Source organism: Varroa jacobsoni, unplaced genomic scaffold, assembly GCF_002532875.2.
Source record: "Varroa jacobsoni isolate VJ856 unplaced genomic scaffold, vjacob_1.0 contig03038, whole genome shotgun sequence".
NCBI classification, from domain to species: Eukaryota; Metazoa; Arthropoda; class Arachnida; order Mesostigmata; family Varroidae; genus Varroa; species Varroa jacobsoni.
Window position 1 is genome coordinate 21505 of NW_019214933.1, and position 14278 is coordinate 35782.

The 14278-nt window shown below is 39.1% G+C and overlaps 1 protein-coding gene across 5 annotated transcripts; it reads right to left on the reverse strand.

The window, feature by feature from the left end:
- Window positions 1-1207: 1207 nt before the first annotated feature.
- Window positions 1208-13960, reverse strand: LOC111272705 (uncharacterized). Of its 5 annotated transcripts, XM_022854281.2 has the most exons (9): window positions 10770-13960; window positions 9580-9690; window positions 8468-8603; window positions 6776-7081; window positions 6184-6387; window positions 4646-5565; window positions 4136-4417; window positions 3529-3722; window positions 1208-2810 (listed from the first exon to the last, which is right to left on the reverse strand). In XM_022854281.2, exons 1-9 carry the CDS (start codon window positions 10802-10804, stop codon window positions 1798-1800), a joined length of 3201 nt encoding a protein of 1066 aa, XP_022710016.1. In that variant the 5' UTR covers window positions 10805-13960; the 3' UTR covers window positions 1208-1797. The 5 variants fall into 5 exon arrangements, with proteins under 5 accessions (XP_022710016.1, XP_022710018.1, XP_022710019.1 ...); XM_022854283.2 differs by lacking the exons at window positions 9580-9690; window positions 10770-13960 and adding an exon at window positions 7887-8076 and having other exon boundaries at window positions 8468-8522; XM_022854284.2 differs by lacking the exons at window positions 9580-9690; window positions 10770-13960 and having other exon boundaries at window positions 6892-7081; window positions 7887-8586.
- Window positions 13961-14278: the final 318 nt, after the last annotated feature.

Here is a 14278-nt window from a genome sequence, read left to right on the forward strand (position 1 = left end):
ACCTAACGAATGTTTTTTTAGATTGTCAGGGAACATGAGCATGTCCATTTAGACGGAACTCTACCGAAGGAGCCCATGTCTGAAACCAATGAATGCTTTCTAATAGTCCACTTGGAACTGCCGAGAATAATTACTGTTTCTTAAAAGCAGAGGTATTGATTTTTTAAATTGCTTTTTGGGCATCGCTCATGTCTGAGACGAGTCCAGCAGCTATTCACTATATCATCAATTGTCCCCAAATAGAATGTTGTCTTTGAATTATTATAGGACGTAATTTTTGACAAAAAGTTAGCTAGTATCTTCAATTATTATTCTTGAATATCCTATTTTCATTCTTTTTTAACGTTATTGTATTATCGAAGATTAATTAACACGTCGCTTTTACTAACACACGTTTTTACATCTAACAAAAACATGTTCAACGTTCCGCGTTAACCGCTGCACTAGACATCTAGTATCTTTCAGCACGCGCGGTTCCGTCTGTCTCAAATCTAAACCGCTTCACCTGTTTTTAAGTTCAGTACATAAACATTTCACCGCTGTGCCATCGTGCGGACATCTTCCCATATGCAATTACAGGTCGACCACGTGTACCAACTCTGTCCGTCAAATCGTCTAAACATGCCCAGGAAGTTGACTTGCGGTGTGGGGAAAGCACACGTATTCACACGGAAGGAAAATATCTTTTCCGAGATCCTACTAGGCACATTCAGCGAATATACCAAAAAACTTCCGCTTTATGGAAGTTATTTGAAAGCCATGTCGTTGAGAGCGGTCGTGTTACAATACCCATGGCCTTTTCTATTTTTTAATCTTAAAAAGAGTAAGCTTTTTCGGATGCTCGAATGCAAGGAAAAGCCTTCCTGCATCCGCGAAGCTCATTTTAGGCAATTCAATTAGCTAGTACTGAGCGATCTGCTCTAAAGTAGGCTTAGTCTTTGACAATATTTGTTCTGATAGAATGGAACTAGATGACATATGAAATAAGTTGGAAAAAGCTTTAGCGGAAGTTAACGTCTAGAAGGTACACGCATGCACAGTTTGCACGAACTAGCATAACCGAAGACTGTCATATAAGATGCCTATTGAAGGGATTCCAACCGCTCGTCCTAAAGAAGGAACAAGGGTCAAACCATTAACCTGTTGAAACTTTTGCGTAAATGCTGAGACGTCTTTTACTCAGAGGGATTTTTTAAAAACTCACCTATTCTCTCATCTTTTTCTTTATTGTTTGTTTATTGCTTTCGTTGTGGGGTATTTTATCACTGGAAAATTTTCAACGGACCAAGACAGTAAATAAGTTGATAAGCGCGCGACACAATATAAACATGGCAAACTCAATAGTATTTACCTTTTTTAAGACGAAACATAACTCTTAAAAACAAACTTGATCTCAGGTTGATAATACCTACGCCCAAATTGCGAAAAGACAATATCATTCAATATAAATAGAAAATAAAAGTAGGCAACGTGCCCACAAACTTACGGCCTAGATAAGCTCGTATCGAATTCGTCAGCAGCTCAAACCATGTTACTTGTTTCACGTGTATTCACTTCTTTCTGGAGTAAAACCCCTCCAAATCAAAAGGTTAAGACTTGCCCGCTACGCGTTCTTCAGTTCTAATGGTAGTTTCCTCTTAACATGCTCTTCCACGTGCATCTATGGCCATAAAGCGATTTGCCTCACCCGGGAATTACTACCGTAATAAAGTCGCCGAGAGGAGACTGGCTTTTGTTGGATGTCCTTGATTTTCATCGCTGACCGCTTTGGGGCCAACATTGAGCCGACTGTAAGTTTCAAGCGACAAATTGATTTGGCCTCGACAAACTAACGTTCTCGTTATCATTGGAGAAACCAGCCGTCTCGTCTCTCCATAAGGATATCCTGCGAACTTTGCGCGTAGGTTCTTCTCGAGCAGGTGTACCGTCTAATTCCGCAATTTGATGAGATCTTTTTCCCAACCGCTTGGGTGACTTCAATAGAACCACTGGCACCGATAACTCTTGTTGAACGGGAGAAGATACAGCGTGCGACATAACTGCTACGGACAGATGATGAGATTCCTTCGTAAAACCCATAGGTGTACCCAACTGTTTTGCCACAGGAGGTCTTGAAGATGAGGGCACCGTGGTAGAAATTTTATTATTTTCTAATAAATGTTTCAGTCGAGAAACAGACCGCTGAGCCAAAGTGGAATCGGTCTGAAGTGGGACAGGTTTTATCTCCGTAACCGGCAGAACTAGCTCCCGCACGATGACTTGATCAGAGATTGATGTAGGTTCTGATTTGCAAGCACCCGTTAAGATTGTTTGTTTCTGTGTGTCCATTTCGCAGTTTAGATGGTCCTTAGGACGCGGTGTGGCGTTCACTAAAATGCCCGTTGCAGTATTTCGATTGGCGTTCAAGTTCTGATCAGATGGTCCTGTTAGCACGTCCTGTTCTGCTTTTTTTCTGTTTCTGTCCATAGCTTGAAGTAACGGAACTCGGGACGGTTGTTTCTCGTTCGTTTTCATATCCTGGTGTAAGCAATTAGTGGTCCGTTTATGCTTGGCAATACAAACGTCTCGTAACTTAGACATACCGCATAGCTGTTGTATTGGAACGCTACGATTGTTTACATTGCTCCGTGTCTTATTAGAGTTGCGCAGAGTACTTTTACTGAGACAGGACATCGTTGTGTGCAGACTGAATGACTGTGGTTGCCGAGGGACCTCTGGCAATGGACTATGACGACTGGGACGAGGAACGAATCTCTTTTCCTTCAACAAACATTCGTGCACGACAAACCATGGAGTCGGTTCGCGAATGTCTGCGAAATAACAAAAAAACATAATGTCTCATATAGCATTTGAGCACTTCTATTGGTTATCGGCGTTGACAGATGGCTTGACCCTATTCGTTTGTTTATTGTAACTAAACACAGCTGTACGAAGCGACAAAAAAATTATCGACGGATTTTACTGAGAGAGGTCGACACCACAGGCGAACATGGCCGAAGCGAATCTTTTAACAAGCTTATAGCAAGCATATAACAATGATGACAAAAAATTACATTTTTAATAGAGTATCCGATCATTCGTAACCATAGTACACGTGTTTCCGCTACGTCTTTTATGGTCCTTTTTATTTATTTCCTTCTGTAAATCCTCATGAATTCAACTAGGTGCTCTTTCACACGGCATTAACTCGTAGGGCCTAACAGTTCTGTCAGTCAGAACTCCAATGTTTTAAACGATGGCCTTAGTGAAAGAAGTATAGCGAGAAGCTAAACTTCAAATAGCATGTACGATTTTGCGGAACACTAATGCCAACCCCTACGATGCCATTTCATTTATTTTTCCTGCGATGTTTATAGATCAGAATCACTGAGAACCAGATAACCTATGCTATTACTTATGCGTTCCACTTACTATGCATTGTTTCCCAACTAAGTAAGTTTTGGATAGGACATAATTTGTTATAGAAAATAAAGGTTGGCGATTGTTTTCGACGGTTATAGTATACAAGTACAAAAAAACAATACTTACTCATATTGTTCGTTTGAATCAAAATGTCCTTTATTGCCGTCTGACTAATTCCTGTTATACGAGCGATTGTCGGCCATTCTGGTCCAAACCCGGTGAACAGTCTATTAACTAATAGTTCGAGCTCTCTAGCGTCATCGGTAACTAGATCAGACTCCAGCACAAGTCGAAGCTGAGTAATACATTCCAGAACACGCCTGAGTTTAGAACAATCAGAAAATTTCACGTCGCTAATAATACTGGTCGACCCTTCCAGAAGGTTACGAAAATAGCATACTATAGTAGATAAAGGGTACTGAAATAACATCAATAATACCGATATTACGTCGATCATTGCTTTTTCAAACAACTTACTCTAACTAGCCTAGTTCTTGCATTCTTAAATCAACTATACAATAAAAAAATATGGCGACCAAACTACACAAAAGGTTTTATAGGGTTCCATATCGTCTAATAGGTTTTAAGGGGAATATATTCTAACTAGCATACTAATATATATACTAGCGTTTATTATCAATTAACTGAGTGGAAACGCTGAGCGAATGTGATTGAACGTAAGGAAAATATATGGGCACTGGCATATAGATTATCTATGTAACCTTGAACTAACCTTTTGGCAAGTCCAAAACAAAGTTTGGCAAAGACTCGATGTTCATCTTTAAATTCAGAAAAAACAAAGATATCTTTTTTTGTCTCCAGTCCCGTCTGGATCCCGGCAAGAAGATACGGAAATCTCATACGGAACGCCGTCGCCATATTGATGAAATTGCAGACCAATTGCTTAGTCTCCTGCTGGGTAAATGGGTGACGGTGTGTAACTTGGCTGTCGCTCATGACCATAATATTCTGGTGAATATCCAATTCCGATGTAGGCAGTCGATCAGCGTCATTACTACAAAAAAAAAGTATACGATTTTATAATAACGTACATTTAATCATATTCTGGTTATCAGTATGCGAAAACACGAATAGTATCACATAACACGAGCCAATATAAATTGGAAGATATAATAATAATAATAATGTATTTAACAGGGCTGCTGGCTCCTGAAATGACCTGTTCTTGATGATGATAATGAATGAAATGATCTTCTTGTTTTGCTGGAGCTTATATACTCACGTGACTTCATAGACATTATTGAACTGTGCACAAAGTGGTTTAATACATGTATTGGCATAGGCTTTTTGGAACCTCTTTTCTACTAGAAGCACACACTGCCCAAGAAAGTTCTGACGCCAAAGCGGCCCGTCAGGATCTACTTCGTGCTCATCTTCGTCAAAGAATGATGACGATGTGTCTGATCCAGACGATATAGAGATGGTCCGCTCGAGCGATAGGTCGCCCGAACCCTCATCTACAGCCAAATTTTTACGATCCAGAAATAAGTAACTGTTCGATCTATTCACGTCTCCAGCATCAGATGTGGAATCGTCCAAGCGGGAGGATTCCAAATGAAGCGCCTTGCTTCGACAATCGAAGTTAACATCATCCTCTAATGCAAGATCGTATCTATTAGTACTTTCAATTACAGGAGTCTTTGGGGAATTAACAATAATAAGACATGTCTTCTTGGCATGCTCAGATGCGCTGCCCTTCTCAATTTCGGTGCTAGAAATACATAGGGTGACCTCCTGCACTAAATCATATAGAACCTGCATTGTATCCACAACAATGGAATCAGGCTGACAATAGGCAGGCCGGATGTCTATTCGCTGATTATTAATTCCAGGATGTTTTTCCCGCTCGACTTGGGAGCCTTGTAGCTTCGTGCCGTCCTTCGTCACTGCCAGACATGATTCATCGCTAGAATTGATGACATTGTTCTGAATCCCAACATCAGAAGGGCATAGCAATGAAAGGCCTTCACAGCCAGGTGTGGCTGGACTGTCATCGTCATACTCGTCTGTCACGCTTGGCAGCGTTTGTACAGAGACAGCAGTTTCCTGATTGCCCATTTCGTGCTCAGTTTCCCTATGTCCGTTCGACGTTACACACACGTTTTCCATAGGGGAAGCGATTAGTTCAAGTCGTTTCCTTTCCTGCGCAAAAAATATTTTTTAATTAGTTTGTGAAATCGGAGCGGCGCACGAGTTAACAATGTTTGTGGATTCTTTTTTATATTGTACGTGTGGTAAAATGTAAACATCCGCCATCCCAAAACTTCCAAGATATGCATTATGTTTTGACTTATTATACGATTATTAATTATATATTATTATATATTATACGATCTAACTTAAAGGATAAGAATCGCGAAAGCACCGGCTTATGCAACGTAAACATACTATGCTTTCATGTATTTCCAGCATAAAAATGCATATTCACATTAGATAAAATTAAAGTAACTTTAATTAAAGTAAAATTAAGTAACTTGAATAACTAATAGCTTTAGTTCGAGGCTGGCCAAATGAATTCATCGTTTCTAGCTTAGGCGCAGCGTTAAGCTTTCATAAGAAATATGCTTTAGATCAACTATAATAGATAATTATTTAAACGACTTTCAGGTTATCACCGCAGTCGCTTAGAGGGGCCGAGTTTCTGAAGCTATGGAGCCAAGTAGCGTTACTTCAAACTCCTCTGTATGGCTTAAAAATCTACTCGATACGATTTTGGATTTACGTCTATCATAGGCGCAGCGACCTACAAGCTATACTTACGAAAAATGAAGAACGCTGAGACTTAGTGATGTCTTCATCTTTACAATGTCCTTTAGCTAACGGAAGCATTTTTGCTATATTTACTGGACATTCGGGTAATGCTAATAGAGCATCGCCAACGTTATCCTCCACTTGAAACCCTCGTTGCGGATTTTCATCCTCTGAAACGCCGTCAGGCGACTCCAGCCAGCCGAACCCGCTCTCCTACCAAATTATTCAGTTTAATGAAAAACGTATACTTCTATCATGAACGCTATGCTCGTCGAACAAATTTAATGTTAAGCACATGAAGGGATTGACTTCAAAACCTAAATGAAGTATCAATGCTGTGCTCAGGATAAACATGCACATAATTGATTACGGTCTATTTAGAAAATTAAAGTTCTTAAATAAATTAACTTCTCTAGGTTATATTTTGCCTTCGACAATTAGACTAGCCTACTAGTAATTGGCTGCCTGATGACTGCTTGATGTTTGATTATTCATTTGGTGAATTTAAAAAAAATTAAAAATCCCATCCGACATTCAATGAGAAACGCCTTAGGATTTCCCTTCGTACAGTTATCTTTATTGTTATAATAGTCATACTTACATTCTGTGAATTGGCGTCTGTTTTAGCTTTGACGCGGAGGGACCTTAAAGGGAATTTCCTATGCGGCGACTGCTTCAGTGGATCCTCTAATTCTATGGACTCGTCCTTGCACTTACCCAAAAATGCTTGTTTATCCTGTTGTCCATCGCTGTCATCTTCAATGCTAATTTCCAAAGTTGAAGAGAGGTCTACACTCTTGCGGACCATGAGCGGTGATGTTGGGTACTCAAAATCGCCGATTGGCTCCGGTGACGAAGTCTCGAACCGCGAAGCTGCCTCATAGAGTGCACTTGTATGCACAGTTAGCTGTGCAGTATTTTACATAATTAATGTTAAGCAGCTTTTTAAATGAATACTGTTAGATTTTTATTTTCCAATAGATGTCTCATCATGTTCTCAAACGTATTAGGTCGTAACATGAGTAAGGGCCGTTTCTCACGAGGCAAAAGTGCAGTTTTTTTTTTAATTTCGAACTTTTTTTTGTTCTTGTTTTTATTTCGAAATTTATTTATTTATTTATTATGTCTTGATTGTCGCCATTCACGATCCTCTTCGATCCTTTAACCAATTTATTTATTCCTTCTCGTCAGAGATTTTCGGGTCCAACAGTGAAAACTGGTTCACTCGGGTTTCAAAATCATTTTCACCCTCAAATTTTGCCGTTATTGATTTTAGTTTCCAGAAAATCCGTAGGTGCGAACTCTGGTAGGTACAGAACAGGCCCCTTCTAAGTTTTTACAAGCGGCTTTTACGACATTCGCTATAAGCAGCCTGGCATTGTGACACAGAAGCAGACGACTTTGGCCTGTGTATTAGATATTTTCTATCGCATAACTTCGTCTACTCGATGCAGTCGGCCCATGTACAGATCCTCGTTGACCATCTTGTTCCTTTCTAACATTAACTAAGTAGCAAGCATGATGCTTTTCCAGTCCCATTAAACATCCCAGTAAACCGGAATCTTTTCGAAATGAAGATCAGGCAAGATGCTAATCAGAGTCCGTATCTTCTTGTGCGCTTCACCCAGTCTATGGCATTTCCAGGTTCATAATTGTCGATAAAAAATTCATAAATTCAAGAAGTACGGCAACAGTCAGTGTTTTCAGCTTACCTTCTCGGCTAGTCATCGGCTGTTTATCATCTAACGTTCTCATGAACTTCGGGTGGTTGGGGTAGACTTTCGGGATCCAAGACGGCAGTTTTCGGCTTTTTGTTAAGCTTAGTAGCGGATTTTACACAGTTCTCTCTCAATTATGGGGACCTACTGCGCATAGCACAGACATCCCACGCCGCCTCGTCCGCTTTTAATGTCGGCAAAAGGCAAAGTAAACGAAGTATCAAAACTGCACTATTTTTCATCTATTACTCGGAGCCTGAATTCAACATCGATTTCCATTCAATGCACAATTAAATTGCAACAGCTTTATAAAGAAGAGGGAATACTCTTGAATACTATGTCGAAGTAAACAATGGCAAGATGAAAAAGGCAAAAGAACATAAAAAACGGCCCTTAACCGTGGTACAGCCTGTTAGAGACCTTAGAGAATACCGATCTGACATTATGCATGAGTCGTGGAAAGCACCAGTTGTAAAGTACATTGTCTGTTACTTAATTCTGTGGTTAAACATAATGTAAAACATTGATGATATATGGCTAAGATTTGCAGAATATTGCTTAGGCAGCCCAACTACTTTTAAAGGTGAAATCGATGTGACGCGAAATTTGGTCGTACTCATAGCGAGTAGTTGTGGCCTTTGTCCTGTACAAATATCCTGATCAAGCTTCCATTTGCGCGAATGGTGATCCGCAACGCGAGCACGCCTCGTCCTGAATAGTATTATGTTAATCAAAATTAGAGTTTGGGACGCTAACACGGAAACTAGGCTTGGTGGTTTTCCGATGCATGACACAATCAAAAAATAAGTTGTTCATCAAAAAATGTTCATTCAAGAAAAATGAGCGCCCTGACTTGGTTTTCTGTGATGAAAACTTGGTCGTCAAAGGCATTTGGGGATCCAAACATGGGCAGTAGCTGAGGCGTACGAAATCTGATGATTATTGAGGTGCAATGGTAATGTGTTTGCCTATTAAACCTACGGACGTGCGAGATGGTCTAGGTTGAAAAGTAAACGTAGACGCGCTCGATTTCTTGCCAATGATGCCTAACTGCGGTACCAGACGTAAAATTCGAAACGCTTTCTTTTTTAACTCGGAAACATTAGAAATTTGCATGCAATTTCTATAGTGATATTCCGGACATTTAATATTGTTTCATTGATGCCATGTTTTTCTCTACCGCAAAATTCATTAAACTCTGTTTGATGAAGCTTTTTTTCGTGGGGAGTACATCGCAACAAATAACAATTCCCTAGAGCGGCTGACCTTGTTAAGCGCCTCCCGACATTTCCGACAATTTTTTTTCTCGATTTTCCCGACAATTCCGCAAAAACAAAAATTTACTGATTTTCTACATTGCATTTTATGTACAAATCGTGAAAGTCAATTTTTGGTAAATATCTTCTCATCCTATGAATTCTCTTTATCCACAGTTCTCAGCATTTCTGAGCCTCTCAGGTCTAGTATTTACGTATCTTTTTTCAGTAATTCAAAAATCGCGTTACAAAGTGAGCCACATGCTTAGCCTATTCATCTCTGATGAGCAAATTATAATAATTGGCAATTTTAACAAAAGTACAACCTAAGCAAACGACTGCAGAGTGATGCTACGTCATGGTCACTCCTCACGTAATAGAATATATGAGAGATATATATGTCAGACAATAGAAAATCATCGTCATTTTACCTTTTCTTAGTGCACTTATATAGTTCGTCTCTCCTTATTTTGATCTGGTATCTACGCTTGTGCCTTGCCGCACCATGTCGGGATTTAAAGAGCGATATCGTCGCAGCCTCACTAAAGACCAACAAAATTTGAAAATTATGGAAAAATAGTAGTTGAACTATAAAGTAAATAAACGATTTGATCAAGAAGTTAGGAAATGTAGCTCGGTTCTATGACGCGGCGCGTCATCATCGCCTCCCTTAAAATATGGACTCTATAAACAAAATATATATTAATCATGTAACAAAGAATGCTCTATGGATAACACTGGAAACCCAAAAGAAGTTAGACAGTAAATTTACGTAATTTTATAAAGTTTATGGCAGCATTGGTTGAGGAGATACTGCACTTGTACTTCTGAAGGCTTCTGTTAAGGATATTTAGTAAAACTGGGCGCATTTAAAACAAAAACGTTATTCAATCTAGCAAAAATTCTAGAGACACAAGCATAAAAAGATCGTACCGATCCCTTGGTGCTCTCTCAAAGCCAAATTCCCACTTGGGTGCTGAGCTTTCGATAGTACTTAGGTATTTTTTTTACGAAACGGATGCTTAAACAGAGTAACTAATTATAAACGCAAACATTGTTATGAGTACAGCAACAGCAATTATAATCGTAATGTTTCAGACGTAAAAATTTATTTACTAACATTGCACATACTGTCCGTGGGCTTAGGTCTCCGCAAGCGCGGTTATAGATTATGGGCACATTTTCTCCTTAAAAGACCACCCGATGATTGAGTAACCCATGCCTTCTTTAATGATTAACCCTGGAACGTGATAGAATTGAAACAAACGATATATAAGAACTAAAAAATCTCTTAAAGAAAACAGATTCCTATATTCGACTATAACCCCTGTTGCTTTTGGTGCTTTGGAATATTTTTTTATTCTTTTGCAAAAATCACCTTAGTCAACAACTGGTATAACTCTCCTTGTCTAGCTATATCCGCTAACTGTCTAGCTTCAGGCAAATTTTGTATGATAATAATTTATCATCGACCCCCAATCAAACCTTACCGACTTATCTTGTTGTGTTCCTATGGCGATTTTCAAGGTTTTCCTACTACAGAAAATACACATGCAATACATCATAAAGCATCGATCATCTACATCATACGCCGGATCAAATCTGGTATAGGACACTCTACCTGATTCGTCCTAAGACTTCGGACACTTTACCCATTCGATAAAATTGCACAATTTGCACTCGTTTCACAAACTAACACCAAAATGAACACAAATGTCTTTCGTTGCTTTAACAACGGCTCCGACCTTCACAAGCGGCTCTTTATTTATAGCAGTATATTTGAACAGACCGAACTAGTCACGTTAAACGACACAAGCTACGTTCGGGCACTTCATATCGCAATCGTGAGCTTTCAATGTGTTCTGTACTCTCTTGGAAGGACGTGTTTGCCTCAGGTGTCACGATGTACCATTAAAACCATAACTATTGGCGACAACTGAAGTCGAGCTACGTTTAGGGGCATTCTACTTGACACTTAACTCTCTAGCAAACAATTCATGGCTTTGGCAATAAAGCTTATTATAGCGATGTTTAAATCTGGCAGTATTATGAACGGAATAAGCTACTCCCGTTCTCTATATGTAGGACCTGTGCTAAGTAATGTCGACCATTGATAATTAGGTTTTTGTGGTCATGATTAGCGCATATAACTAACACTTTTCTTTCTGTGGTCGTAAAATTATAGGTTAGTGTACGAGGAAATTAACTGGCCGGCGAGGAAGAATTCTATGGAACTCTCTATAGTCAGGTCGACTAATCTTCAAAAAATTGCTCTGTCTTACCAGCATTAGGAAGTAGTGCGCAAAGCGAATTATACGTATGTATCTATATTTCTTATCAGCATATATTCACATGTAAGATAATATCAACAAACTATATCTTTTTATGATAGAAAATATGGGGAAGCTTCCACGACTGTGACAATTCTTCACGTAATACAAAAATCTAACGACAGCACTTCAAATTGAACGAAGAGTTTTTTTGCTTTGATTTCGGGCATAATGTTTCTGTTTATATGAATCGCTATGGCCCCATTCAAACACTTCTACATCCGACAAGGCAAATCACAATACAAACTTATGCACATATATTTTCTGTAGAAGGTGCCAATTTTAGCTTAGTCTTGTCAATTCTCGTTTGGTGACAGCAGCATCCAATAGCGGTTGTTGTGGGTATAGTTCGGTTAAACCCAGACCTGGCTTAGGGAAGAAACAGTTGGAGGCCATTGCTTTGGTAAGTAGACTTGCTAATTTAGAAATCTCCAGCAGAAAAAAAATCAGATGCAAACATATCAATGAGTTTCAGTATGCCTATGGTTTTATGATAATTTTCGAACCTTGCTGAGAAGATCTCTTGATTTTTTCCAGTCATATCTAACAGCTCCAGCGTTCCATCGTTTCTGTTTTAAATTTAGTAGCTATTGTCGCTAACGAGTGACTGTCTCCCCTTGGCCTATGTCATAGATAACCCGTTCTCTGAACTGCCCTCTGTCCTAAACCCAAATGTCCCCAGGCGCGCGCGCGCGCCATTTCACTCGGAGCTTTTTCACGCCGACAACGTCAGCTCCCTAAAGATACCGAAACGGTTACAGCTCTTTCCATATTGTAGAAATTTACCTATAAATGTACACGTTTTACTTATTTCAGAGTTTAAGGCAACGTCAATTTTTTAATGGAAGTTGTTTAATGCCTTCTTGTACTCATAACTATGATTGGAAAATCAGGATGTTTGCTTCATTGAAAGCTACCATGTCTCTAAAAGCGATGACTAATAGTCATTTTGTTTTTGTATTATATTTAAGTGAACATGATTAATTTCGAAACCTTCGGTTCCATTATGGGTGGCTGCCTTTTGGTGTCCTCGGTCTCTGCCCAGCTTGTGTACACTGCACCGGCATTCTTACCTGCCCATGCTGTTCCAGCTACCAGCTATAGCTGCTGCAACAGCTACCGTAGTAAGGAAGGCAATTATACTGAACTTAGAACATAAAACATAAAAACTGCATTTAATGATAATCATTACGGTTTCTATGCCTAGTTGTCAAACTGAGTCCTAATATTTTATTAAAATATATACTATAAATGTTAATTTAGCTATTATGCGTCGTTCATTAAATTCACTCATGGTATATATTATATGAAATCTATGAGATCTTCGAAGAGAGTTTTGACATCATGTTGATTTAGGAAGTCGCCAAGATTTAAAAAATAGTTATTTGTAAGAGCAATTTCCTAACGAGTATTACGGATGGCACAGAGCTTCCAACTTTAGCTTCTGCATTTCTATCGCCATCATTCCCGCCATGTGAGGTCTAACAGGAAGTGTTTATCTCTGTTCACTGACCTTGCCTGCCTAATGCGGGGTTGTGATCGGCAAAACAGGGCTTATAGCGCTGTAGTGGATCTCATTTGGATTAGACTTCCAAACATACCCAACATATTTTCTCAGCTGTATATTTGCTCTGGAATGATGTCTTGTCGGTCTAGTCGCATCGACCGGCTGAAGCAACCACCTTCGATTACCCTAAATGAACTATTTTCATCAGAAATCACAATTCGGTGAAGGAATGGCTCGCTGTTATAACATGAGAGTAAAGAAGAGCAAGCGTTTCCATATCTCTGCTTTTCACCATTACTGAAATCCTGCGGCACTCATTTGTCTAATTTTTTTCATTTTATTAATCTTTGCAAATATGGTAGCTTCATGTACACCGAATTTGAGTACTATTAGCCATATATTTTGAGATAGGTCGGCATCTACCACAACTCTAAACTTATTCTCATTATTCACTTGGAAATGCACTGTTTTACGAGACTCATTTTCGAATTCAAGATGATCTTTGAAAGATACTACGAAGAAAAAAAAGAAACTAACACCTTACGGTATTTCTAGTACAAAACCTGCACAGAATACGACGGTCTTTTTCTTTAAAATGAAACTCATATTCGTGGACCTACTCGAATCTCCTGATTTTTCGTGGCTCACTGCGGTTCATCTCCTAAAAGACCGAGTGACAACATACCAGTCAACGATCTCAAAATTCACCAAGTACCAGATCATCTCGAAGGCCAAAAAAAGTGTCGTAAAATGTCCCTTTGTTACAAAGTAGCTTTGTCTTGGATCAAGGAATTAATGGTCGCCACGTTTATTACTGAGCAACTTAATTTATATATATACATATATATGTATTTTCTTAGACGTATGATATATATATATATATATATATATATATATATATATATATATTTAATTTGTTGTTTTTGGTATTATAAAAGTGATATATTTTCCACACAGTTTAACCACTTACCAAGTGCGTTCCAGACCCTTCGAACACTACGCCTACTCGACACTTACCTATAGCGGCCTCAACCACGGGTTACCTTACGCGTCTGCACACGTCTTGCGTAAAAAGAAACAAGTTATTGAGCCCGAGAAGAACCCTACTGCTAGTTGTGTTATAACGAGTCAATAAATATCAAGTGTTTAGTCAGGCAAAAGCGAGACGCGTTTTTTTGGATGCCTTCACAGTCATGGAAATACGGGTTTTTTCAAGCCCCTCGAATGATATTTCCTCCTCTCAAGGACTTGTCTCGGTTAGGAGCCTGGCTGGGGTGGCGTATGTATCATCTA